This window comes from Nyctibius grandis, chromosome 9, assembly GCF_013368605.1.
Source record: "Nyctibius grandis isolate bNycGra1 chromosome 9, bNycGra1.pri, whole genome shotgun sequence".
In the NCBI taxonomy this organism is placed as follows: Eukaryota; Metazoa; Chordata; class Aves; order Nyctibiiformes; family Nyctibiidae; genus Nyctibius; species Nyctibius grandis.
The window spans coordinates 171,297-196,381 of NC_090666.1; the positions used below are offsets into that span (position 1 = coordinate 171,297).

A 25,085-nucleotide genomic window follows, 5' to 3' on the forward strand; every position below is an offset into this window, starting at 1 on the left:
AGGAAGCAGACCTGTTGCACGACCAAATGCAACCGGAGCACCAGGGACACAAGCCAGCGCAAAGCCTTAACAAATACCTGTCCTGCAACCAGAAACCTGCGCCAACATGTGGCCTCACATCCCAGTCCCACGTGCCAGGAGTCCTCCAATGCAAGAGACATCAGACTGACGCTCAGGAACCCTTTCTCTGATTCCCCTGCTCCCATGCATTTCCTGTGTGACCTTGGTCTGCACGGCTGTCTCGGAGCCTTAGGGTGTTGTTTCACCCCAAGCCTCTGGTTTTGGCAGTAGAACTGGCTTAAGCTTCTTCCTTTCTCCCACCTCCACAGGGTTAAAGCAAGAATCACAGAATCACAGAATCAACCAGGTTGGAAGAGACCTCTGAGATCATCGAGTCCAACCGTTTGCCCTGACACCACCATGTCAACTAGACCATGGCACTAAGTGCCACGTCCAGTCTTCTCTTAAACACCTCCAGAGATGGTGACTCCACCACCTCCCTGGGCAGCCCCTTCCAATGGCTAATGACCCTTGCTGAGAAGAAATGCTTCCTAATGGCCAACCTGAACCTCCTCTGGTGAAGCTTGAGGCTGTGTCCTCTTGTCCTATCGCTAGTTGCCTGGGAGAAGAGGCCGACTCCCACTTCACTACAACCTCCCTTCAGGTAGTTGTAGACTGCAAAGACACAAACAGCGGCACAGGGCAAGAACAAAGAACTACTCTGAAAGCTGGTCTCATTGCCATGGGGCTCAGGAACTTACACCCTCGTTTTCTTCAGCTGTGAAAGAGGGATATTACCATCTCCCTACATTATGTGACATAAGATACAAAGAATGAGGACAAACATAAAAGATTATGAGATGCTTTGAAGACGAACCTTGCCACATCTTGGATTTGGTAACGTTAAACTCCTCCACACCTCTCCTGTTTTACTTGGTGAAATAGGTCAAAATTAAAAATAATAATTAAAAAAAAAGCCTATGAAATCTGTTTGCAGCTTGACTTAGGCTCCACTTGCCAGTGGGTCAAAGTGTGCCATGGAACAGCGTACAGCCAAAGTCAGGAATTCTGTTATGGTCCAAGCACAGCTGAAGGCTGAACTTAAATGGCATTTCAGAGCAGGCTCACAGGAAGGGAAGCAAATAACAGCAGATAATCAGACAACAGGCAGAGTTACCAAATGGCCAAAATCAAATAACAGCTTTTATTGGCCAAAATAACCAAGAAACCATTTTCTTCCAACAAACAAAACAAAACTCTAACTGAACAGTGGTAAACCTTTGCTAGCAAAACGAAACACTAACAAACCCCACATAAACATGACTGTTTGTGTTCATCCTCTGGAAATATTCCTCCTCCTTAAGAAGTTAGTCTTTCTCCTTAACCTTCCTGCTCCACCAGAAGTAGGAGAAGAATGGCAAAACACAAAGTCATTTAGGACAAAAGAAGACATACCCTGGGAGGTCCGAGTCTGTCCATTGACACAAAGGAAAAGAGGCTGTTGCTGTTTGCAAACATCTTACATGCGAAGTATCTGAAACTAGTATTTTCCCCTTCTCTGAGGATACAAACATTTTACTACGTCAACTATAGTCTTGGTGTGTTTTGGTTTTTTAATCCCAGGACACAGACACAGTTGTGGCCTATATAGGTTGTTACAACTCAGACGCTACCTGCAGTTTATCAGTTAAAACTATTTAGAAACCTTGCTAGTTAAAAAAAAAATATATATTAGTTACACCGAGTTCTCAAGGCAAATGATCATATTAAAACTCAGCATTTACTCATGTCAGTAAAACAAATACCAGGCAGTCTGTCCTGCTGTGGGAAGTAAGAGTGTGTGCGTGTGAGAGAGAGGGAGAGGGAAGAAGAAGGGGAGAGGGAAGAAGAAGGGGAGAGGGAAGAAGAAGGGGAGAGGGAAGAAGAAGGGGAGAGGGAGATGTGCTCGGGTGCAAGACACCAGTTCCAATAGAGAAATTCTCAGGAATATTTTCCCTAATTTCTCAATTAAAGGGGATACATTAACAGAAGCCATTTAAAGAGATCTGGTTATTAAAGTTATGCAAATCTGTTCAACTTACTGACATAGGTGAAAATTTAAGAAACAAAAAGGCAAAAAAAAAAAAACAGTCTTAAAAAAAAGTATAGGTATCTGCACTGAGCTGTGTGCTGTGCACATGTTAAGGTGTGTGAGCAGGGACAGCTGAAGCACAGCACTGCCAGCACAGTGAAGCAACACTACAGAACTAATGAGAATTTCAGCACATGGGAGGTCCTGCTATTGCTGCTGTGCACACAACGGCACCATGTTTTGACAGAGGAATTCCACTGGAAACAGAGAGCCTCCTGCCCTAAGCTAGACATGATTTTAGAAAACATTGTGATCTAACACCCGTACTACACATTTTGTAAGAAAATAGAAAGCAGCTTTCAGCTGCAGTTCTTCTAAACTACTGTAGGAAGGCTTCACTAGCATGCCTCCTAAATTGGCAACCATCTGAGGTAATCAATGATGCTGTTAAAATAAGCATCCTTCATTTCTCTCCACCTGCACCAACTGTTGCCTCCTTATTGAGTCCTCTGATCGACAAGTCGTAAACCACTTCCTCAATTTTCTTGACATCATATTTCAGGCCATCATAACGTTTCCTCAGGGAGTCATTCTTCAGGTTGAGCAGACGGAAACCAGAATCCAGCTCGTTGATAAAAGTTGAGATGCGGAGAGGGCGAGAATAGTCACCAGCTGTAACGCTGTTCACTGCCAGCCTGGCCTGTGAGAGGAAGACGCACAGGAGAACATCAGCAGAAGAACTAACCCAAATCACATCACTATTCCCATTTACCAAAGGAAGCAGGTTTGTTCCAGGCAGTCAGATTCTTTACACTTAGATCTACCTTTTTGTCGACCATAATTCTGGATTTTCAAACAAGTGACTAGTTTAAACAGAATCACAGAATCAACCAGATTGGAAGAGCCCTCTGGGATCATCGAGTCCAACCGTTGCCCTGACACCACCCTGTCAACTAGACCATGGCACTAAGTGCCATGACCAGTCTTTAAACCTTAAAACATCAGTGAGGAACAACTCTGGCAGAGAGGCAGTTTGCTAGAGGTTCAGATCAAGGTGTTGCATATCACAACTTCCAGGAACAACTTGGGAAAGTTAGAAAACACATAACTTTTTTTTTTAGGTCAGTTTCAATCCAAATACATGTATGAATATCCTCCTTACCAGCTCACTGGCAAGAGTTAAGACACCAGAAAGATAGTCTTCAATGTCCAGGTGAAAGCCCCGCTCTCGATCAGCTTCAACTACGATGAAAAACAGAGAGGTAATCAGGCGGTACTGAACGTGAGCAAAACCAGCCAGCTGAAATTGCATTTGTTTACTGGAGCTAATTTGAAATATCAAATTGATGAAATATTATTACAAAATACAAGTCAGCCTTTTCCTGTACGTGATGTAATTACTGCCTCTTCTCAGCATTTCAATTTAGCATCTCGTACAGCCTCAACTGGACGTGCAAGAGTTTGTAATAGATCCAACAGAATAACTGAATTTACATTAATTTATAGGAGAGGGGTCTGTAGTCCTTTATTAGAAAAATATTTTCCTAATTTCTTTTTTTTTCCAAATCCTTTGCTCTGGGAGGACAGAGTTCTCTTGCAGCATAAAAATTTAATGTTTTCCACAGTTTTTAAACACCAAAAGCAAAAAGTGAGAAAAATAAACTCTCATCTTTGTATTACTCTTTTGGTAGATTTAAGCAACTTGAATGAATAATCTTCATTGATGAAGAACTTATGAGTGAATAAATACTTTTGTTCACATTAGGTTTGCTGATTTCCACCTTCTAAAAAAATCTGTTGTTCATATAACGAAATCAAATACCAGACACATTTTGGAATCCATTTCTTGTGAAGAAATGAAGTTCTGCTGTTTCCCTGTACCTCTGAAAGCTACAACGTCTAAAAACATCATAAGCTTTTTCTCTTCAGTTACAACATTAACTTACTCCCAAGTATTTCTGCAACAGCTTCTCGGGTCACTAAGGTTTCTGACTCCAAGTACACTAAAAATGCTGCCAGAAACACCAACCGCTGAAGCACAAACCTCCAGTGCTCATGAAATCTGTTGAAGAAAACACCAAGTCAAGGTATAAATAAGTTAACATCAATTACTGGAGAGTGAAGCAACAAGCATGTTAAATATCTGCAGTATACATTACGTTTTCCACCTTTACACATAGCACTTTGCAATATTTTTGGCTTATCAAAACGACACCAGCTTAAAGTCATCTCCTTGGTACTCTGGAGCTTCACCCCCAGGATACTGCGCTGGACACTAGCGTTGCTCGCACCTCTCACACACCTACTCGGTTCCCGGAGTTATTCAGGTTCTCATGCCCACAAGACAACCAGGGCTTTCCCTCCCATCTTCCCTCAGCAGATCTGAGCTGACAAGATTCTTGTTCTTTGAAATGTTCTTGCTAGACACTGTCCCCTTCTGGCAGCAAACGAAACACAAAGGTGACAACTTCATTTAGCATCTGCAGTATCAAACAGCCATTTCATGACAGATTTAGAGCTTTGTTTTCAGAAATGCCCCAAACCTAACAACTTAACTGAAATTAATGGAGCAGCAAATGCTCTGCTCTCAGAAACAAGGGCAGCTCCAATAGAACACCAATTTCTTAAACTTTCCTTTTTGTTTTTTTAAAAAAGTTTCTAGAAAAATAATTAAATACTGGACACTTTTAGTGAAAAGTTATAAACAGAGTGTTTGAGCAAAAGCATTTATCTATGCTGATAAAAACCTCACACTTCTCAAACAGAAAGAAGCAGTGAGCCCATAAACCTTTAAATCATTCTTCCAATATGATGTCAAGTATGCCCAGGCAATTCCTGTATCCATGTCTGGCTGTGTGTGATGCTGCACACCTGTAATACTGATCAGTGGGAAACTTGGTCTTCAGAGATTCCAGCTGTGTTCTCACTGTACCAAAGTGTTCACGAGCCTTCTGACATTTCTTTGGTACTGAAAAAGAAAGAGGACAACATTCAGTACTTGACAGAGAGCAGGATTTTGTGAACGGATAGTTTTCTAGCGCAGACAGCGCTATTTATGCTCCTTTGTTGCCCCCAAGAGCCTACTGGCATTCACACCAAAGAAATATTCATTGTCTCACCATGCCACGCAGGTAGATGAGAAATACTCCTGAGTTTTAGGCTGTCTAATCTACTCCAGTCCTCAGTTTCAAACTTGAGACTAGATGCCCCAGTGTTATTTAAGAATCACTGCTAATCAGGACTAATAACTGCTGCTGTCATACTTATGTCGTGGATGAAGAACCCATTCTGTAACGGGCACTGACAGAAGACAACGCTGTGTTGTCACACAGCCTACAGACCAAGAGGCAAGGGGGGATACAAACGGACAGAGGCAGGAACGGAGGAACACAGATTCGATGTGATGTCTGCCTATGGATCGAACCACCGAGCAAAGGAGCCTGGCAACGTGCTGGGCAGGGCGACAAACAAGCAGTGCTGAAGGACAGATGACAAGTAGGGATGGAGAAAGACCTCACTGGAGATAGCAGAGGGGCAGTTTTGTTTGAGGGTCTGTAAATGTAGAAGAGCTGAGACTATGACAACAGATACGGGGGGCAAGGGAGGGAGCCAGCAAGAGCGGTGACATGGCTGAAGCCCCATGCTGCAAGGCCACCCACGCTGCAGCATGCTGGAGTGGCAGAACTACAGGTGGCACTGGAGGAGTAAGGATGCAGCAGAGATCAGGCATGAGCTGGTAACAGGACTCTGAGTTTTAGTGCTGTGGACAGAGTAAGAGAAAGGAGTGGCCAGCTGGGTTGTACGGGTGTTACACAAAGAGAAACAAAATGTTCTGGAGAGCGCCCTGATGCAGCGGGTTTAGAAGAAAAAGCAACAACCAGATCACAAGCCCTGTGCCCAGCAGCTGGCCCCAGAGAAAGCACACACACCAAGCAGCACCGCCAAACAACTCATGCAATCAAAGGAAAAGCAACTTTTCTTTCTCCATTTTAAAATGCTGTGATATTTTTTCCTTATTGATCAGAGTTAGGTTAGATGAGGTGCAACATCCCTTCAGGAAGCTGCATCTCCTGCTTTCAAGCAATGTATTTGAAGGCACTGGGTTTTTAGCCTGTGCAATGTGCGTCCTACCTCTGCAGAGAAATGGTCTCTTGTTTACATCCCACCCACTGCCACCTCCCCTTCATCAATACCAGTTACAGCCACACTGCACCCACAGTACAAGGGCCCGACAGAACTAATCCAACCAGTACTTCTTAACTGCAGCCTTCTCAGAAATCCTGGTCACGACCCAAGGAAGGCAGAAGATCAACCTGACAGGCTCTCCTGCATCTCAATGCAGAATTATCTATATAATTAAATTATTTATATATATATATATAAAATTAAATATAATTATTTAAATAATCTAGGATTATTTAAGATCCATAGAAGCTACATCTGAAAGCTGTAGTGAATGATTTTTATCAAAAAAGCCCTACTAGGAATCACTTAAGTGTGTTTAAAACATTTATTTCAATTAATAAAACATCATTTCTGTTTTTTTTTTAAAAAAAAAGCACTTCAAAGTAAGCAGAAGGTGAAAGTGCTCCCTGTGGCAGCCAGAACAAAAGAAATGTGTGAAGCTCACTGACAGCTGCCCTTTGAACACTATCCTCAAACTACGGTGTCTGCCTCAGTCACGTGAGCAGCTGGGGACAGAATAAGGAATTCGGCTTCTGCCAAAGGAACCTGTGACAAAAATAAACAATCTTTACTGTAAAGTTTCAGACAACAGTGCCCAACGATACAGACACAACCTCCCAACTTCAAACCATCCCCATGCATCCTTGGGTACGACCACTGATGTTTTGCTGAGCTTGACACAACGTGTTTCATGAGCAAAGCCATGCTACCTCGACTGTCAGCCTCTGCAGACCCCATCTGTCACTCAGCCTCACGTCAGCTAACAGCAGGCTGCAGCACACCCTGCCCTGAACAGCTTTCTGAGCAGTTCTCAAAACTCCATTTTGGACAGGGAGCAGAGGAAGCTGAAAGAGAGATCCTCCAACCCTGTTCTAGAGGCTGCTGGCCTGAGGCTTTGCTGGTTTTCCTTCCTTCCTTCCCCACAGCTGAATAAAGGCTACAACTGAAAGTGGTTATCCCACAGCTAACCAGTGTCTCGTGCTCAGTGCAGGGAGAGACCACAGAGAAGCCGGCACTGTGAAACAGCTGTTGGCCGTGGGCAGGTGGCTGCCCCACAGTAAAAGAGTTTGGATGAAAAACTCAATGGAAACAGGTTTAGCCAAGAGGTATTTTAAGTCCCCAGAGGAAAGGCATTGTGCAAGATAACGTTTTAATACAGCTGATTAGTAGAGGAAACTGCCCTCTGTCAAACCTCCAACGATCCTACAGGTCTATCAGCAGAGCTCAGGCCACCCCTTACCCTTCTCGTTGGTAGGGCAGGTTGCTCAGCCTGGTGCAAATCCTTTCCCTGTTTTTACTGCCTTTCTGTTGTCTCCTTGAGTATTTTCCTCACTCTGCCTCAATTGCTGATGCAAGAATAACTACAAAGCATCAACCAGCAGGCTGCGGGAGGAAGCAAGTTGTCTCCCACTTACACTGGCACAAGCGAAGAGGCACAACAAGCAACACAGCTTCTGTTGGCAGCAGCTGAAACCATCCACAGCAATACAGCTGCAGTCACCAAGCGTCATCAGTTACTGTCACCTGTGAACTTGCAGTAATTAATAGTATTTTTGCTTTTTTATTAATTAGTTTATATAGTTTATTTATAATTTAATTTTTTTATAGTTCAATATAGTTTATTAATCATGTTAATAGCTTTTCTTACATCTCTGAATAAATAAATATAAGGCTAAAAAATCTTGATGCTACAAAGGCTAGGCAGAACTCCGTTGCAATGAATAATCCTCTCTTTCATGGTTACAAGAGTCACCGTTTGTCCCTTTTTAATCTACTTGGGAAGAAACATTCTAGTTTCTCAGTGAAAATGCGGTACTGACTCAAACAACGAGAAGCCAAACAGACACTTAAGAGCACGACGCTGCAGAACTACATCATTAAATCAAATGTACTCTAAGTACGTGACATCTGACAAGCACTATTTATCCTCCTAACAATCCTTCCGTTAATTGGCATTATATTATTCTGCTGTAAACCTTTATTAAGCTAAACCTTTACAGACTTACTTTATTATGCTTGTAATTGATGACAAACTGACAGGTGTATTATCATGACTTAACTCCTAAACTATTAGGCATGTATTCATTATGTTTGGTATTACAAGAATTATAAGCTGAGCTCTTTTTTTCCTCTCCCCCCCCCCCGCCTTTTTTTTTTTTAATACTTTTAACTATTCCAAATCTCTTCACAGACTCTGCAAGTTCCAGGACCAGCTCTCTCCTGGAATTAAAAATCAAGTGAAAATACACTGAGCCAGACCAGCTCTCTACTATGAAATTCTGGAAAGCAACCCCTGAAGTTGACACCCATGCAAAGACAACTGTCACAACGTCCACAGGTTTACTCAGCTTGGAAAAATGAGCATATGCTTGCGTAAATTAGCCAATTAGCAGTTCTAATTTTTAGTGTTGCTAAGTAGGTGGAAGTTGGCACTTGCCAGCAGAGGTCAAACCTCAGGTGTTGCACACCGTCTCAGAGGCCAGAGAAATCCCGGGCCTCCAGCTCCAGCACCAGTGTGCTGGTGAATGTCATCAGGCTGATAACACCCAGTCAGCTCTGCAGGTGAATAAAACAGCACCTGGTGAGGTTCCTTCTTCTATTCACTTTCAGAGGGTGGCCTGCCAGATTCTTCCCCTTCCCAAATTCCTCTCAAGAGTTTCCAGGAATGTCAGAATGGTTGCTTCTTCTCAGGAGATATTCATTGACTTGAAAAAATAGCTTTTAAGTCATGTATCTAAGGGAAAAAAACTGTTTATTGCAGTAGTTTCACCAGGAAGTCTAAAAATGGGGATGGGGGAAGCAGAAAGACCACATTTGGCATCTGGGTCTGCAGTACTCGGGCTGGCCCAGAAGTCAAACATCTTAAATTTGGATTGAAAGCAAGGAACCAGGCTAGCTACAACCCAAACCTCAAAAATAGCAGAACAATTCCAGTTGCCGCTCAAACATACATCAAGGACAGCTCCTGCTTTATCAAACTTTGCAAATTCCCTTTATACTTTGCAACATTAACCAGATTTTATACATACACACGGTCAGTCTCGTACAAACCAGACTAGAGCCCGCCCTTCCCACACAGAATCACAGAATCTATCAGGTTGGAAGAGACCTCTGGGATCACCAAGTCCAACTGTTGCCCTGACACCACCATGTCAACTAGACCATGGCACTAAGTGCCATGTCCAGGCTTTTCTTAAACCCCTCCAGAGATGGTGACTCCACCACCTCCCTGGGCAGCCCCTTCCAATGGCTAATGACCCTTGCTGAGAAGAAATGCTTCCTAATGGCCAACCTGAACCTCCCCTGGCAAAGCTTGAGGCTGTGTCCTCTTGTCCTATCGCTAGTTGCCCTGGAGAAGAGTCTGACTCCCACTTCACTACAACCTCCCTTCAGGTAGCTGTAGACTGCAATAAGGTCACCTCTGAGCCTCCTCTTCTCCAGGCTAAACAACCCCAGCTCCCTCAGCCGTTCCTCGTAGGTCAGAAAACCTACAAGTCACACCATCCTCAACACCCCCCAGAGCACCACAGCTTTTTAGGGGGTAGGGTAAAGAGGTGAGGGAAGGGGATACAGATACAAAGGCTCGATAGCTTGTGTTAGAAATTAGCAGAATATAAAAATCTACGTGCACGTCACTTAGTGGTAAACTTATGAACCAATTCAACAAGGCAGAAAGCGAGCAGCTGTAAAAAGCACACGCTCTTCTGCGCTGAGGCAGCGAAACACCGAGCTGGGGAGGGGAGAAAGGGAAAGAACGGTATTTCCTGAGGATGAATGGCAGCTTTTCTACTTATCCGGCCTCCAACCTCCCGGCCGCGCCCTCTCTGAGACCCCCCCCCACGCAGGACACCTCAGGGACAGAGGGACACCTCCCCGCCCTCCCCCCCCGACCGATCTTCCCCGCTACCCCGGGGCAGGCGGAGCTGCCGGCGGCCGGGCGGGACTCACTGTCCTGGAAGCCGGCTCCCTGGTGCACGCCCTGCAGCAGCGTCAGGATCTCCCGGGCCGTCTGCTCCAGCGCCTGCACCACCTTCCGGATCTCCTGCGGACACAGGCCGCCGTCAGCCCAGGTCAGGTCAGGCCAGGCCAGGCCCAGCCCGGCCCGGCCCCGCGCCCCCCGCCCCGGCCGGCCCGGTGCCCACCTCGCGGATGTCCTGGTCGGCCGTGAGGACGCCCTGCAGCGCGATGAACATGTCGCTCACCGACATGGTGCCTCCCGCCTCTGGGGCCTCCCGCGCACACAGAGGGGCCTTCGGGGCTGCCGGCGCGGGGGCTGCCCGCGCACTGCCTGAGCGGCCGGGGGAGCCAGGAGATGGCGGAGGGGGAGGCGCGGACGGGTGGCCATGGGGAGCTGCTTGCCCCGGTGGAGGGGGGGGGGGGGGGGGGTGTCCACGTTTCAGGGCCCCCCTCCCGGTGCGGCGGGGCCGGGCCCAGGGACGGCGCCGCCCCGCCCGGCCGCGCGAGGGCCCCGCTGCCCGGTGACGGCGCCGCGTTGCTACGCGACGCTGCGCGGGGGCGGTCAGCAGCGCCGTTCTGCGCCTGCGCGCCCTCGGCGCCGCGCGGCACCGCGTGCGAGGGGAGTGACGCGCTTCCGGCGGCGGCGGCGGCGAGGCGCGCAGCATGGCGGCGGCTGAGGCCGTGGTGGCGGAGGTGGCCGCGCCCGCACCGGCAGCGGCGTCGCTCTTGGCCTTGGAGCCGCGGCTGCAGCGCGAGTTCCAGCAGAAGGTGCAGCGGGTCCGCAACAACCGGGCGGCCAAGGTGAGCGGGGGCCTTGTGGCGGGGCGGGGGCGGCCTGGCCTGGCCTGGCCTGGCCTGGTCTGGCCTGGCCTGGCCTTATGTGGCTGCTGTGTGTCCCGCAGGAGGAGCTGACGCCGGGCGTGGTGTACGTGGGGCACCTCCCGCGGGGGCTCTCCGAGCCGCAGATCCGCCAGTACTTTGAGCAGTTCGGGACGGTGAAGCGGCTCCGGCTCTCGAGGAGTAAGAAGGTAAAGCACCGCGCCGGGCCGGCCGCCGGGCCGGCCGCCGGGCCTCCGCCCCTCGCCGAGAGCCCCGGGCGCTCCCGAACCTGCCGGTTCGCCTTCCTGCCGTTACTGCGCGCGGGGTGCACAGCGGTGGCCCCACCTGCAACTAGACTGGAAACTAGGGAGTTGGGTGGAGAGGAACCTCATGAAGTTCAGCAAAGGCAAGTGCAGGGTCCTGCACCTTGGGAGGAATAACCCCATGCACCAGTACAGGTTGGGGTTGACCTACTGGAAAGCAGCTCTGCGGAGAAGGACCTGGGAGTTCTGATGGACAAGAAGTTCCCCATGAGCCAACAATGTGCCCTTGTGGCCAGGAAGGCTAGTAGTGTCCTGGGGTGTATTAGGAAGAGTGTGGCCAGCAGGTTGAGGGAGGTTCTCCTCCCCCTCTACACTGCCCTGGTGAGGCCACACTTGGAGTAAATGTGGGCAGTTCTGGGCCCCCCAGTTCAAGAAAGACCAGGAACTGCTGGAGAGAGTCCAGTGGAGGGGTACAAAGATGATCAGAGGACTGGAGCATCTCTCTTACGAGGAGAGGCTGAGGGAGCTGGTGCTGTTTAGCGTGGAGAAGAGAAGACTGAGGGGGGTCTTATCAATGCTTACAAATACCTTAGGGGTGGGTGTCAAGGGAGTGGGGCCAGACTCTTCTGAGTGGTGCCCAGCGACAGGACAAGGGGCAGTGGGCACAAACTGAACCATGGGAAGTTCCATCTGAAAGTGAGGAAAAACTTCTTTACTGTGAGGGTGCTAGAGCCCTGGCACAGGCTGCCCAGGGAGGGGGGGAGTCTCCTTCTCTGGAGATATTCAAAACCCACCTGGTCACGACCCAGTGCAACGTGCTCTGGGTGACCCTGCTTTGGCAGGGGTTGGACTAGATGATCTCCAGAGGTGCCTTCAAACCCCAACCCCTCTGTCAGTCTGTGACTGCCTTAGGCTGGGCTGTGCAAGCTCTTTGAGGCTCTGAGGCTTCCTCCTTGCACAAGCTGCTGATCTCATGAATGAACGGAGTTGATGCCTTTCTGAGGTGTCTTCAGCAGCAGCTCAGTCTGTTGTTGCCTGTCTGCCTGGTGCTCTGCCTTCGGTGCACACCATGTGGAAAACTTTGTTGCAGTTCACAGAATCACAGAAGCAACCAGGCTGGAAGAGACCTCAGGGATCATCGAGTCCAACCATTGCCCTGACACCACCCTGTCAACTAGATCATGGCACTAAGTGCCATGTCCAGTCTTTTCTTAAACCCCTCCAGAGATGGTGACTCCACCACCTCCCTGGGCAGCCCATTCCAATGGCTAATAATCCTTTCTGAAAAGAAATTCTTCCTTTGTGCTCAATAAGTTTAACTTTGTGTTTCTAGATTTATCATCACATTGTAATGTTGCTGTGTACCCTCGGTAACAACAACAGACCAACAGCAACACAGGGCAGATTTTTTTTTTTAACGAGTAGGCATTGGTGAGCAGCTTGTTTCATATGCAAATACATATTTACAAATAATGTCTTACCAATTTAGGATTAAATCTGCTTTTCGTGATTTCACTGAACTTTATGAAATTACTTGAGTTTAGCTGAGAACGGGCTATGACTTTGGAAGCATAAAATAATTTTAATTTAGCTCTTCAGGTGTCGAAGCTTCGTTTCAGATCTCTTCTGTTGTTGCTTGCAGACCGGAGCTAGCAAAGGCTACGGATTTATAGAGTTTGAGTCCGATGACGTGGCTAAGATCGTTGCAGACACAATGAACAACTACCTGTTTTCTGAAAGACTGCTAAAGTGTAAGTAGAAGGTGAAGTGTAAGTCCTCTAACGTGCAAAGGAAATCCATAGTTATTTGTGGGTTTGTTTTTTTTGGACTGTTTGGAGGATCTTGGTTTTTTTTAAATTAAGTTTTGTCCCAAAAGGGTTTTCTGTGGGGCTGAGCTTTTCTTCATGTGTAAGGAACATCCCCAGCAGCCTTTTGGTCACTGCTGCTTTTTTCCCCTTGAGGCTGATAATGCTTGTTGTGTCATCATGTGACATGAAATCTCAGGGAGTGGTGGGGCTGGCTGTGGAGACAGTTCCTTTAGTGTGGAAATTCTTTGTCATTTATAACTGTTGCAGCTGTTGTCTGTGTAGTTAGACATAAGGGGCTTTTTTGATGAAAAGATTAATGAAATCAGCAGGTTTCTCAGACATGGTGATAGCCACGCTTGCTTTGTAAAGGATTATGAGCTATATATGCATCAACTTTGGAAAAAACAAGTTTCTCTGACTGTTTTCTGGGTGAAACTCAAAAAGTGTTGTTTTCTTCCATCCATCCATTATCAGTTCTTTTACTAATGAGTATTCAGTTACTTTCCATCTTCTGTGTTCATAAAATGCTGTACTAGCACTCTGCCGTAGCGGTGGAGAGTGTTATAACGAGAACTGAACAGCGTTATGTGAGTACATCTGGTGAGAAGAGTAGCTCTGCTATACCTTGGTGTTATATGTTTATGATACAGGTCAGTTCATGCCTCCTGAAAGGGTCCACGAAAACCTCTTCAAAAACAGTAACAAAATATTTCTGAAGCCTTCTCAGCCCGCTGTCAGGCGGTACAACAGGGTACGTTCGCTCGTTCAGAAGGCAAAGATGACAAAGCGACTGCTGCGAAAGGAGAAGCTGCTACGGAAGAGGCTGGCTGAAAAGGGCTTCGAGTATGACTTCCCAGGGTTTGTAAGTTGGGCATCGTTTCGCTGAGTGTTTCAGGCAAAACGTGTTTCTAAGGTTGTGATAAATACAAGAAAATCCCATGTTTCGTGTGGAACTGGTAAAAGAGCTGGAGCACCAGGGAGGCTCACCTGCGTTAAGAGCTGTATAGAAGCTCCTGGAAGTTAGTCTAGTGGTGTTGCTGCGTTGTGCTACGTGCACGTGTGGGTTTACCTTAGAGCAGTAAGTAACAGCAAAGGGAAGATGTTAATTTTCTTCTGTTAAACAGTTGGATATTCTGTGGTTTTAATATCTGTCCGTAGATCACAGAGGAGTTACAGGGGCTTTGCCCAAGCCCTGCAGGAAGCTTTGGCAGGGGAGGCGTTTGAAGGCAGGTCCCAAGACTAGAGCTGCCATCCCTAGGCCTTGCCTAAGCTAACCAAGCGTGAGTGTGAAGTTCGCTGATGACACCAAACTGGGAGGAGTGGCTGACACACCACAAGGCTGTGCTGCCATTCAGAGACCTGGACAGGCTGGAGAGTTGGGCGGGGAGAAATTCAATGAAATATAACAAGGGCAAGTGTAGAGTCCTGCATCTGGGCAAGAACAACCCCATGTATGAGTACAAGTTGGGGACAGACCTGTTGGAGAGCAGCGTACAGGAAAGGGACCTGGGGGTCCTAGTGGACAGCAGGATGACCATGAGCCAGCAGTGTGCCCTTGTGGCCAAGAAGGCCAATGGCCTCCTGGGGTGTATTAGAAGGGCTGCGGTTAGCAGGTCAAGAGAGGTTCTCCTCCCCCTCTACTCTGCCCTGGTGAGGCCGCATCTGGAATATTGTGTCCAGTTCTGGGCCCCTCAATTCAAGAAGGACAAGGAACTGCTAGAGAAAGTCCAGCGCAGAGCCACGAAGATGATTAAGGGGGTGGAACATCTCCCTTATGAGGAGAGGCTGAGGGAGCTGGGTCTCTTTAGCTTGGAGAAGAGGAGACTGAGGGGTGACCTCATTAATGTTTATAAATATGTAAAGAGCAAGTGTCATGAGGATGGAGCCAGGCTCTTCTCAGTGACATCCCTTGACAGGACAAGGGGCAATGGGTGCAAGCTGGAACACAGGAGGTTCCACATAAATATGAGGAAAAACTTCTTTACGGTGAGGGTGACTGAACACTGGAACAGGCTGCCCAGAGAGGTTGTGGAGTCTCCTTCTCTGGAGACATTCAAAACCCGCCTGGACGCGTTCCTGTGTGACATGATCTAGGTAATCCTGCTCTGGCAGGGGGATTGGACTAGATGATCTTTCGAGGTCCCTTCCAATCCCTGACATTCTGTGATTCTGTGAGTGCTTGGGTGAAGTACTTGAATTTTAAGCAATGCTGTTTAACATGGTGTTTTTTTAAAATGCACGACAGCAGCTTTGCTTATGTTGCTTTGGGTGCTTTTGTTCAAACCAGATCGCCTCTGTGGCACTGTAAGTCATTTTATTAATTCAAACCTAATTGCTGTAGCAAAGATTTTGTGGTTATGAAGCAAAGAAACCTGTAGACTGTTAAGTGACTGTTTGCATCTTCACACAAGGAAGTTTGTAGTGATCCACCTGATCTGTCTTGCTTCCTAGGCTGCACAGGAGCTTTCCATAAAGAGAGAAAAAGTTAAAACATCCAAGAAGTCAAAACTGAACGTTTCTTTGAGCAGCCAGGTAAGACTGAAGAGTCCTAGTTGTGCCCAGCACCACGCCCCACCATTCACACTGGGGCAGATGTTTCAGGTCTGCAGCTGGTTTCTTCGTATTACTTTCAACACCCGTAAACCTAGATAGTATTTGCTTGAGAGATTTTTGTGCCAAAAGTAGCTCTTTTGAGATGGATTAACACTCTGGAACGGGGGAGGGTGGTTGGATCCTCTCAGTTCTTTCTTCTGTGGGAGTATGTGGCAGCAAAGGCTTCTGCTCAGCGTGTTGCAATGAGAAGTGCCTGTCCTGAGGTGCGTCCAGGCAGCGGTGTGTCTGCTGTCAGCCTCTGCTCTTCAGCACTACCTTGAGGCAGGACAAACGCAGGGTGCTGGGGACATTCCCCTATACGTCACTTGCATCTGTGCTTCAAAGCAGTATGAAATGATCTCCTTGCTGGCATCGTTCTGTTGGTCTGTGCTACGTTATAATACCAGCTTGTTTTGACAAAAAAGAAGTTGAACTGTTAATACAGTCTAATGCTGTCTGTCCCCATTTATGTACCGTACTGTCCCTCCTCCCTCGTGCTCTCCAGGCATTCAGGTATGTTGAAAACTAATGCTGGCTAAAAGTAGTAGTAGGATGAAAGGAAAGCTCAGGTCATCAGGACTGAGATCTGGGACACTGACAGTCTGAGAAGTCTGTCAGGTAGTAACATTTCTCTTTTTTTTTCATCACTGTTGTGAGTTTGGTTTGGGGTTTTTTTAATGTTACTAGATTTCCTTGTGATAATTGGCACAGGGCTGGTTGTGAGGAAGACAGGATATCCTAACTCATACATTCAGTCCGCTGAGAGCTTACTGAGATAACGAAGCTGGGATGTTTCAGCTCTGCTGTGGGCTTGAATGTGGCGTTTCTGTATGCCAGTCTCAAATATACTTATTTTTTCTGATCCTTTTCCTCTTGGCTCTCTTAGTGCTTTGAGTCAGGAAATGTAAAGTTTAGAAAGCAAATGTGCTTAATGGCATGTTAGAAAATGTGATTTAATTTACATTTGCATTTCACATATGAAGATGACACTTTTGTCTGAGAAATACTGTCTACAAAAATAGCTAGTTATAAAAAGAAAACAATTTTCCCTAACGGGGAAGTTCTGAAGAAGAGCTGGACTGAGGTGCCTTGTGATACCACAAGGCAGTGACAACTTCCTCTGGCAGATGCTTTGCAATGAACCGTGTTTTTCTGATCTCTTCAGGATCCTACTCCAGTCTGTACTCCAACACTGCTCGAGCACCGGAAAACTTCCCAGGCAGAGGACGATGCAGAGGACAATGAAATAACTCTCAGACTACCTCCTGCCAGTGTTAAGAATGCTGTGCAGAGACCAAAGAAGCAGGCAAGAAAAAGACCAAACCTGAAGAAACAGAAATAGACTTAAAATTTTAGTGGCTGTAGCCATGTTTTTCCTCAACTCAAAACCTGGCAACGTGGAGCTTCTAGTGGTTCTGCTGCCCTGGCTCAGTTTGTCTTGACTAGACTCTTTCAGTCTTTCCCAGGCAAGGAATGTATGCACAAATCCTCTCCCTCCTGTTCAGCCATCAGGGCACCTACAGTCTTCTCTGCCTTTGAAGATGTTCTTGACTTTGTGCTCCCAAGTGCCCATGCTGTGACACGCCTACAGTCGTCCCAGAACCATCAGTTAATTCTGTAACTTGTCTCTAGCGCTCACTGTTTTGAAAGAAAACGCGAGGCTGCCCATTCAGAGCTTACTGATGCAGCCTCTATCTTAAATTTGTAATTAATGATGGGTTATAAAAAAAAATAACTGTTTTCAATTGTGTTGGCTTTTGGTGGTGGTTCTTCTGTTTGACTGAATGTCTGTTTCATACGAGTTCTCACATATTTACACAAATAGAGGGCGAGAGATTTTTTTTTTTTCCCCAAGGAAGGCGTACCTTGAATTTCCTCTCCTGTTTGTGATCAGTCAAGATCTGTCTGTGCTGTCCAGGGCAGAGGCAGAATAGTGCGCTGCCTGAGCAAGCCAGTGCCTTTCAACCCTGCTTTCAGCAGTGCCTGGGAAACAGCCTTTGCCAGGATGCGGAGGGGTTGCAGAGGACTTGGAAAGGACTGGGATTAGGAAGGTGGTAAGAGACAGAGGAAGATGGCTAAAGTCACTCACATTCAAGATTCCCCTTCCTTTCCCTATGCAGGCAAAAGGTTTGCATTTGAGAGCGTACCTTGCTGTCGAGGACACAGGGTGATCTGTGGGCTGGTGTCTTAGCCAGAGTCACAGCTACGCTTTAATTCCTTGCATGCTTGTGTAGAAGGCATTTCACTCTGCAGAGGTCTCAGGCGTGTGCATACTGACATACTGGTTTACCTCTGGGCTGACCAGGCAAAGGTAACTTGCTGATTCTCTGTGTGCCATAAACGTGCTGTTGTCTGGTTCAGAAAATATTCAAGGAGTTGCAAGGTGTGGCTGCCTTTAGAGGGACTTCTTGGTGAACTGTGGAGAGGAGCAAATGGTAGCAAACTCTCGTACGTACAGCTATTCTCAGAGTGAGCAAGGCTCTTGGAGAAGATACATCAGTAATAGAGCAGTCTGGGTTGTATTAGGAGTTCTGTTGTCCTTTGGGCCCTGCAGCATCTTGTCCCTGTATTTTAGTTTCACTGCCTGTGTGAAACAAGAATATCTTCTGCTTCAGGGGGTGATAAGCACATTGCAGTATTGTAATAAGCCACTGGGTGAGTGAACCAGGAAAGTCACCAGTGGTACGAGTTCAGAGAATCAAGTGTAGCTTTTTGTTGTGCATCAGGTTTTATTCTTTCACAGAATCAGTCAGGTTGGAAGAGCCCTCTGGGATCATCGAGTCCAGCCGTTGCCCTGACACCACCCTGTCAACTAGACCATGGCACTAAGTGCCATGTTCAGTCTTTGCTTAAACCCCTCCAGAGATGGTGACTCCACCACCTCCCTGGGCAGCCCCTTCCAATGGCTAATGACCCTTGCTGAGAAGAAATGCTTCCTAATGTCCAACCTGAACCTCCCCTGGCGAAGCTTGAGGCTGTGTCCTCTTGTCCTATCGCTAGTTGCCCGTTCCAACATTACCTGTCATAGCTGACTGCAGTTCTCCAGTCCTGTTTGAAAATGCAGTTTGACTGTGCAATTAGAATTTGGATTTTATTGCGAATCTGAAACCTGCAGAAATTCCAGTGTGGGTTTTGTGGCACGTACTTAGCCTTGATCTTTTATTGTCTGAGATGAAATGCTCTCTACTGCTGCACTGTTGGCTGTAGGTCAGGCTTGGCAGAAGATTTCGGAGGAAAGCCCAGGTGATAATAACCAGCTGCTCAGGTAGGTGGCTGGCGCTAATTCCTTGGCTATTTTAAGACTTGGGCTCCTGGCAGAGGAGAATAAATCTGAACCGTTCGCCTGGCTAATTCTGTCCTGTCTGGCCTGATCACTTAATAGTCCTATGTGATCGTAATGACATTCTCTCGGTGACTCAAAGTAGATGATTCTTCTTTGTCGCTCTGAACTGTTGGGGAACCCACTGACGTGCAGCTCTGAGAAAACTTTTCTACCTCGACTTCATACAGCAGAGAGCAGCAGAAGGCATCTGCCCAGAATGGACAGTTTTCTTTTAAAATCCCTATTCATAACTTTGTGTTGTGCAAATAAAGATGGCTGTTGGGTCAAGATGAACTACAAATGAGGCTGCGCTTTCTCCTGCCTGCAACAGGATCTCCTGGTGTGACAGCGGGGGGCAGCACGCCTCGGTTGTGTGGCTGACAAAGGCAGCACGAGGTTTCCTGGGAGATGACCTCCCGGATTTATGAAGCAGCACGTCTAGGGCAGGCAGTTTGGAGTGACTGGCTGCATTGGGGTGACTAACGCATCTCTAACACGATTGAAGAATATGAGAGAAACCTGGTGTGGATCTTAATCAAATACGCCCATTTCTTTGGTGCTGCCACACACACTCCTTCCAAGGCTGCTGAGTTACAGCTGCTCTTCAGAAAGCTTAGTTTAACCAGACTAACCTACCCAGTGCAGTTCCACGTTCAGCGAAGCCTGAGCAGCTCCTTCCCCGTGCCTCCTGCTCCAACTGCTTGCCTGCGTTTTGAACCTGGTGTCGCTTTCATCCTGCTCTGCTTCTGTTACCGTGCTCCTCTCTGCGCCTGGTGGTCTGCCCCTGCCTGGAAGCCTGTGCCTGCTTGCTGCTTGCTTCTGTGTTTGACTCTGTGGCTTCTTTTCATGCTGCTTGTCATGCCTGGGCTGTCCTGTCGAGTTGCATGAGCTTCCAGGGACTTAGGCTCCTGCAGATCTCTTGAAGAGCTTCGTGCCTTTACGCTTGCACCCTGGTCGTTGCTCTCTCTCCATATTCACATGGTAGTGCAAGCCTCGATGGGAAGACGTTCAGGAAAGCTGGGCTTACAATGAGGTTTGCTTCCTGCTGTAATTTTCCTTTCCCTTCCTTTTGTTTATTGGTCTTCCTTCAATTGAGATGAGTTTAGATGGCAAATCTGAAAAGCGAGGGAACGAAATTCTGTGCTGTTTGAGTAAAGCACAACAATACCCAGGCTACAGCAAGGAACTTGCAGCAGAAGGGCAGCTTTTCTTGGTGATAGTTTCTGTTTTTAGGCTGCCTGTGTTATTAATACACTGCTGTCCTGGGAGATGTACGTAAGCAGAAATTCAGACACCTGATATTTGCCAAACATAGTTTCCGTAGCAAATGGGCAGACGTGCTGTGTCATGAGTTATGCCTCAGTCCTTGCACTGAGTTTTATTTCTCAGCTCTCCAGTCATTTGTTTATTCATCTTGAACAAACACAAACCTCCTGGCCACTGCTTTTAGGGCAGGCTGTGGGTTGTATTTACTGGGATGCTACGAGTGTGGGGGCTTTGGTTTCAGGGCATAACCTGCAAACTCTCTGCCTTTGTGTAATGAGAGACTTTGTGGAGCTGGTTTACTGGACAGCTATGTATGTAGTACTGTTTTCAAGCTTCAGAAACACTCAGGTGCTAGCAATGTCTGCTAATTTCCACTCGTTTATTCCAATTTCTGCATTTTACAGGAAGGTGAGCTGGGCTTCGGAGTGCACAGCATTTCCCAGCACGTGAAGCAGTGGAAGTAAAAGAGGAATGGGGCAGGGAGGGGTGAGGGTGAAGCAGAATTGGCTGTAAAATAGAGGGGAGAAAGGAATGATGAAGCCAATGCTCACCTCAGAGAAAAAGGCATTGGTGAATTTGGCAGTGTTAGACTGCTCAAAGTTAAAGATGCAGTTTGATGTTCGTATTTGTTTTCCCTGTTAGATGTGCTGTGGGATGCCCAGGCTGCACGGTGCATCAGGAGTGTGCTGCAAACCGTGGTCCAACTGCTGGTGATTGCTCATGAGCCCTGATTGGAGGAGGAGAGCAGGCTGGGCAAGTGACACTGGCTCTTGCCAGTAACGAGCCTGTTTGCTTGCATACCTGACTTTTAAAATGCCTGCAGCCCCGAGGAGCAAGGCTGAAACCTGCCTGCAAATAGCTCGTGGTGCAAGGGAGGATTTGTGAACAGCTCTGAGGGGTGACATCCTCTCCCCTCCAAGTAAAGCACCAGCGAGGCAGAGGGTAGCTCTAGCAAATTCTTCGTCTCCCAACTTTCCCTTCAGAGCGCTGGGGTGTGTGGTTCTCACTTTAGCTGTAGGGTAGGGCTGTGTTGTGTGAGGTGCTGTGCACGTCCCTGCCCTGGGCAGGGTGTTGCAGGTGAAAGCTGGGCAAGCAGGTAACAGGAGTGTGGTGGATGTGGTCACTATTAGGTGTTTTCCACGAATACCCACGAGTCCTCCTCTTGGAGCAGACTCCCTCATTGTCCAAGATGCTGTTCAAACACATCCTGTTTTCTGGAGTTTACAATCTACCCCACAAAGCCTTGAAATGTCCAGCTCCAGGCAGCAATAATGGTCACCTTCTTGGCCAGGGATAGACGGGAGGTGGAGGGGAGGCCTGTTCTGTGCGTCAGGCTGCTGCCTGGCACCACTAATCCGGGCACATCCCTCCCTGCCCACGGCCAGCAGCGGTCAGAGCAAGCTGAGGAAACAGTTAACTGCGTGAGTGAGCATTGCTAAAGTGAAACATTTTCTCCCATGCAGGGTGCAGCAAGGCCTCTCATCGTTTCTCCCACCCAGCATTAATTAAGCATATGGCAGGGACAGAGATGCTGGCTGCCCTGGGAGGCTTGGACTAGTTACACACCTGAGCGTCTGTGGCCAGTAACTGTATGGATCCCCTCTGCTGGGAAAGGATAAGCTCCAGAGGAGCTTCTACACAAGTCTTGGCTCCGATTAGGGAAGAAAATGCTGGTTTATCATTTTCTTCAAATGTGGTGTTGAAGAGAGCAGGCAGGATTGTGAGGATGAATGCTGCAGGACTTTGAGACAGCAAGGTGGGTGTCTGCAGTGAGCCGCAGGCACTGGGGTCACCTCCTTTCCGTGGCTGCACATTCAACCCTGTACTTGACCCATCATGTGGAATCTAGGGCCTGGCCTGGATGTGGAACTTGGTGTTTTAAAGAACAGGGAGGAGAAAAACAAACTGGTTTTTAGTGGTTCTTTCCAGAACCACTGGTTTCCAGTGGTTCTGGAAAGTCCTGTTTTTTTCCAGTGCATTTTTCCAGTGCTGACTGAGAAGGAGGGCTTGGTGAGCAGGTACAGACCTGGAAAACAGGCTGCGTGCTCCGCAGTGTGGCATGGCTGCCGGTTTCCCACAAGTGCTTGCACAACGCCCCAGCTTGTGTGTGTTTTGGTTTCTTTGAAACAAGCAGGGCAGTAGAGCTACTTCTGCCAGGGTGGCTTCGCAAGGCTGAAAGCGTTGCACCATTTTGAGAGTGAAGGCAGCACCTTGCCTCTCTGTCTTGCTTGCTGGGTGTGCTCAGAGTTACTGTCTCTCGCCAGCCTGTCCTGCAGAAGGCAGTCGTGCAGTGGGGAGCGACCAGGGGTATGTGCCAGTTGCCCAGCAGCTGCTTCTTTGCCTGCAGGATGTTTATTTCTGTTGATGTGAGAGCTAGAAGGGACCCGGTGTGACTGTCAGGTGCTGGGCTGTGTTTACAGTTCTGCCTGTTAGAAGGGCTGGGTTCACCTGCCCAGAAGTGATGGACAGAGGAAATGTTAGACAAATCTACAGGGCTTTTTCCCTCAGCTGTCCCACACAACGACAAGATGTAGTGAAGTGAAGTGGGAGTCGGCCTCTTCTTCCGGGCAACTAGCAATAGGACAAGAGGACACAGCCTCAAGCTTTGCCAGGGGAGGGTCAGGTTGGACATTAGGAAGAATTTCTTCTCAGAAAGGGTCATTAGACATTGGAAGGGGCTGCCCAGGTTGGTGGTGGAGTCACCATCTCTGGATGTGTTTAAGAAAAGACTGGACATGGCACTTAGTGCCATGGTCTAGTTGACATGGTGGTGTCAGGGCAATGGTTGGACTCGATGATCCCAGAGGGCTCTTCCAACCTGGTTGATTCTGTGATTCTGTGATTCTGTGTTTGCGGTTTATTAGCTGGACAGTGCTTAAGGGGCATTCTATTGAATTGTGTCCTGGAAAACAAATCATCCAGGTTTGGGGCTGCTGGAGCTGCCAGAGCTTTGTGACTGGGCTGGCTGGAGCCATGCAAGTGCAAAGCACTCGTTTCAGAGGCAGTATGGATTCTCCTAAGGCCAACCTGTCCTTTGGTGTAATGTCAATGCAGCCACGTCAGATGAATCACAGCCCAAGTTTTTATCCTGAGAACTGACTAGCTCAGCTTTTTTTCCCCATCAGCTCATAATTTTACAAGATGAAATTCTGCCGTGTTAATACCGAGTGTAGATTCAATCAGTCGGTTGTTAAGAACCATTTGGAGATGGTGATTTGGACAATCGGTTTTGAGTGGACTGCGGGTGTATTTTTGCTGTGTTGCTGTTCAATGTCAGCCCTCCCGTTGCATTTTGTAAGAGCTTCCATTAATTTCAGTAGAAATCTGCATTTGGGGTGAAGGGTGACCTAATCTTTAAAAAGGATCTTAATCCACTTAGCCTCTCTTGCAAAGCTCAGCATTTTTTTTCCCTGTCAGGAGCAGACTGCATTCCTAACCTCGATGTGCCACTTTCCAGTTGGCTTGATATTTGGGTGAGGATAAAAAGGAAATGTTTTTCAAAGATGAAAAGAATCCATGCTGCTAAGGTATGTGTGATGTGCAAGCATATTAAAAAAAAAAAAAAAAGAGATGTGAGCATAATTCTAAGTGCTTGGCTGGTGGGAAAAAAAGATAAAGTAACACAGATAACTATATAAAATAACAGCAGATGCCTATAGAGAACAAGGACAGGAAGAAGTAAATCCATCTGAAAGAGTGTAAAGGGGGCATTATGAGGGAAGAGGAAATGGGACTGAAATGTTGTTTAATGTAAATTTAAGTGCAACACAAAAATAGGCCTCCTGTTAGTTTGACCTGTAAATGTTTCTTCCCAGAGGCCTGGGGGCAGCCAGGAAAAATATGGTCTCTGATGCAAATACAAGACCTAATGCCTGTGCTTTAAGACTAGAGATCTTCTAGCTACTGCATTAAACCTAGCTCGAGTCAGAAAGGGTGGAAAGCTGTTGCCAGTAGCCTGTGTTCAGTTTGCGGGGGGGGGTTCTGCTCAGATTCCAGTCACAAAACAAAGAACGCGGCAATTAACACTAATTGGTACCTTCCTCGATGTTTTGGCCAGGGAGAGTGAACCGCCTCCTGCCACCCTGGAGGCAGTCACTCCAGGGCAGAGCAAGAGGCCCGTGGGGATGTCGCATGGCTCACAGGACTTTCATGCCAACAGGAAATCTCGAATCAAACCCAATTCACACGGCATGAGGACTACCTGCTTTGTACGTGATGGTTCTCCCCGGGTTGCCAAATTTCTGCGAGGAGTGAACACACTCAGACGAACCCATGTGCACACGATGAGCCTTGAAGCCATTTGCTTACTTCCCTTTAATCAAAACCTTCCGCTCTCACGTTTTCCTTTCTGTTTGGCGACTGAAGCGAAGCTTCGTGTGCCTTCACGTGGGAGTTAAGTGGGTCAGCAGGCTGCTTTGTTTGTGGAAAAAGCCCGACGCAAAACGCTGAGGCTTGGCAGGAAAGTGCCAATTAAAGATAGGAGTGCAGGAGCGTATTGTCTGAGCTGAAAGTGCTCAAATCTGGGGCTGTGACAACTGTCACGTGCAAAGGGAAGAACGAGGAGTTATTAAATTTAATGTTGATCTGAAGCAGCTAGTGCTTTCCCTGCTTCAAGTATGGACAAGGCGTTTGTTCCCTGTTTCACAGGTAAGTGAGGGGAAGGGGAGATGAGTCACACAGGGAGCCTGTGCCAGAGTGGGATCAACAGCACTCAGAAGCTGGGTCCTTGGGCTTCACGTGTCACTTATCTTTGTGCCAGCAGCAATCCAGCCTTCTCCTCAGCACTGCACAAGTCTGCTCGG

At 47.6% G+C, this 25,085-nt stretch overlaps 2 protein-coding genes across 2 annotated transcripts; one reads left to right on the top strand and one right to left on the bottom strand.

The window, feature by feature from the left end:
* Nucleotides 1–1,173: 1,173 nt before the first annotated feature.
* TSN (translin) lies at nt 1,174–10,576 on the bottom strand. The gene is made up of 6 exons (XM_068407848.1): nt 10,399–10,576; nt 10,205–10,298; nt 4,943–5,039; nt 4,018–4,133; nt 3,234–3,313; nt 1,174–2,771 (listed from the first exon to the last, which is right to left on the bottom strand). The coding sequence occupies exons 1-6, from the start codon at nt 10,462–10,464 to the stop codon at nt 2,535–2,537; spliced, it is 690 nt and encodes a 229-aa protein (XP_068263949.1). The 5' UTR covers nt 10,465–10,576; the 3' UTR covers nt 1,174–2,534.
* Nucleotides 10,577–10,857: 281 nt separating this feature from the next.
* On the top strand, nt 10,858–17,450 carry NIFK (nucleolar protein interacting with the FHA domain of MKI67). Its single transcript, XM_068407816.1, is given in 7 exon segments — nt 10,858–11,014; nt 11,116–11,241; nt 12,938–13,046; nt 13,754–13,965; nt 15,555–15,635; nt 16,861–16,999; nt 17,002–17,450. Coding segments are annotated over 7 exon segments (855 nt in total). The 5' UTR covers nt 10,858–10,876; the 3' UTR covers nt 17,052–17,450.
* The last annotated feature ends 7,635 nt before the right edge of the window (nt 17,451–25,085 follow it).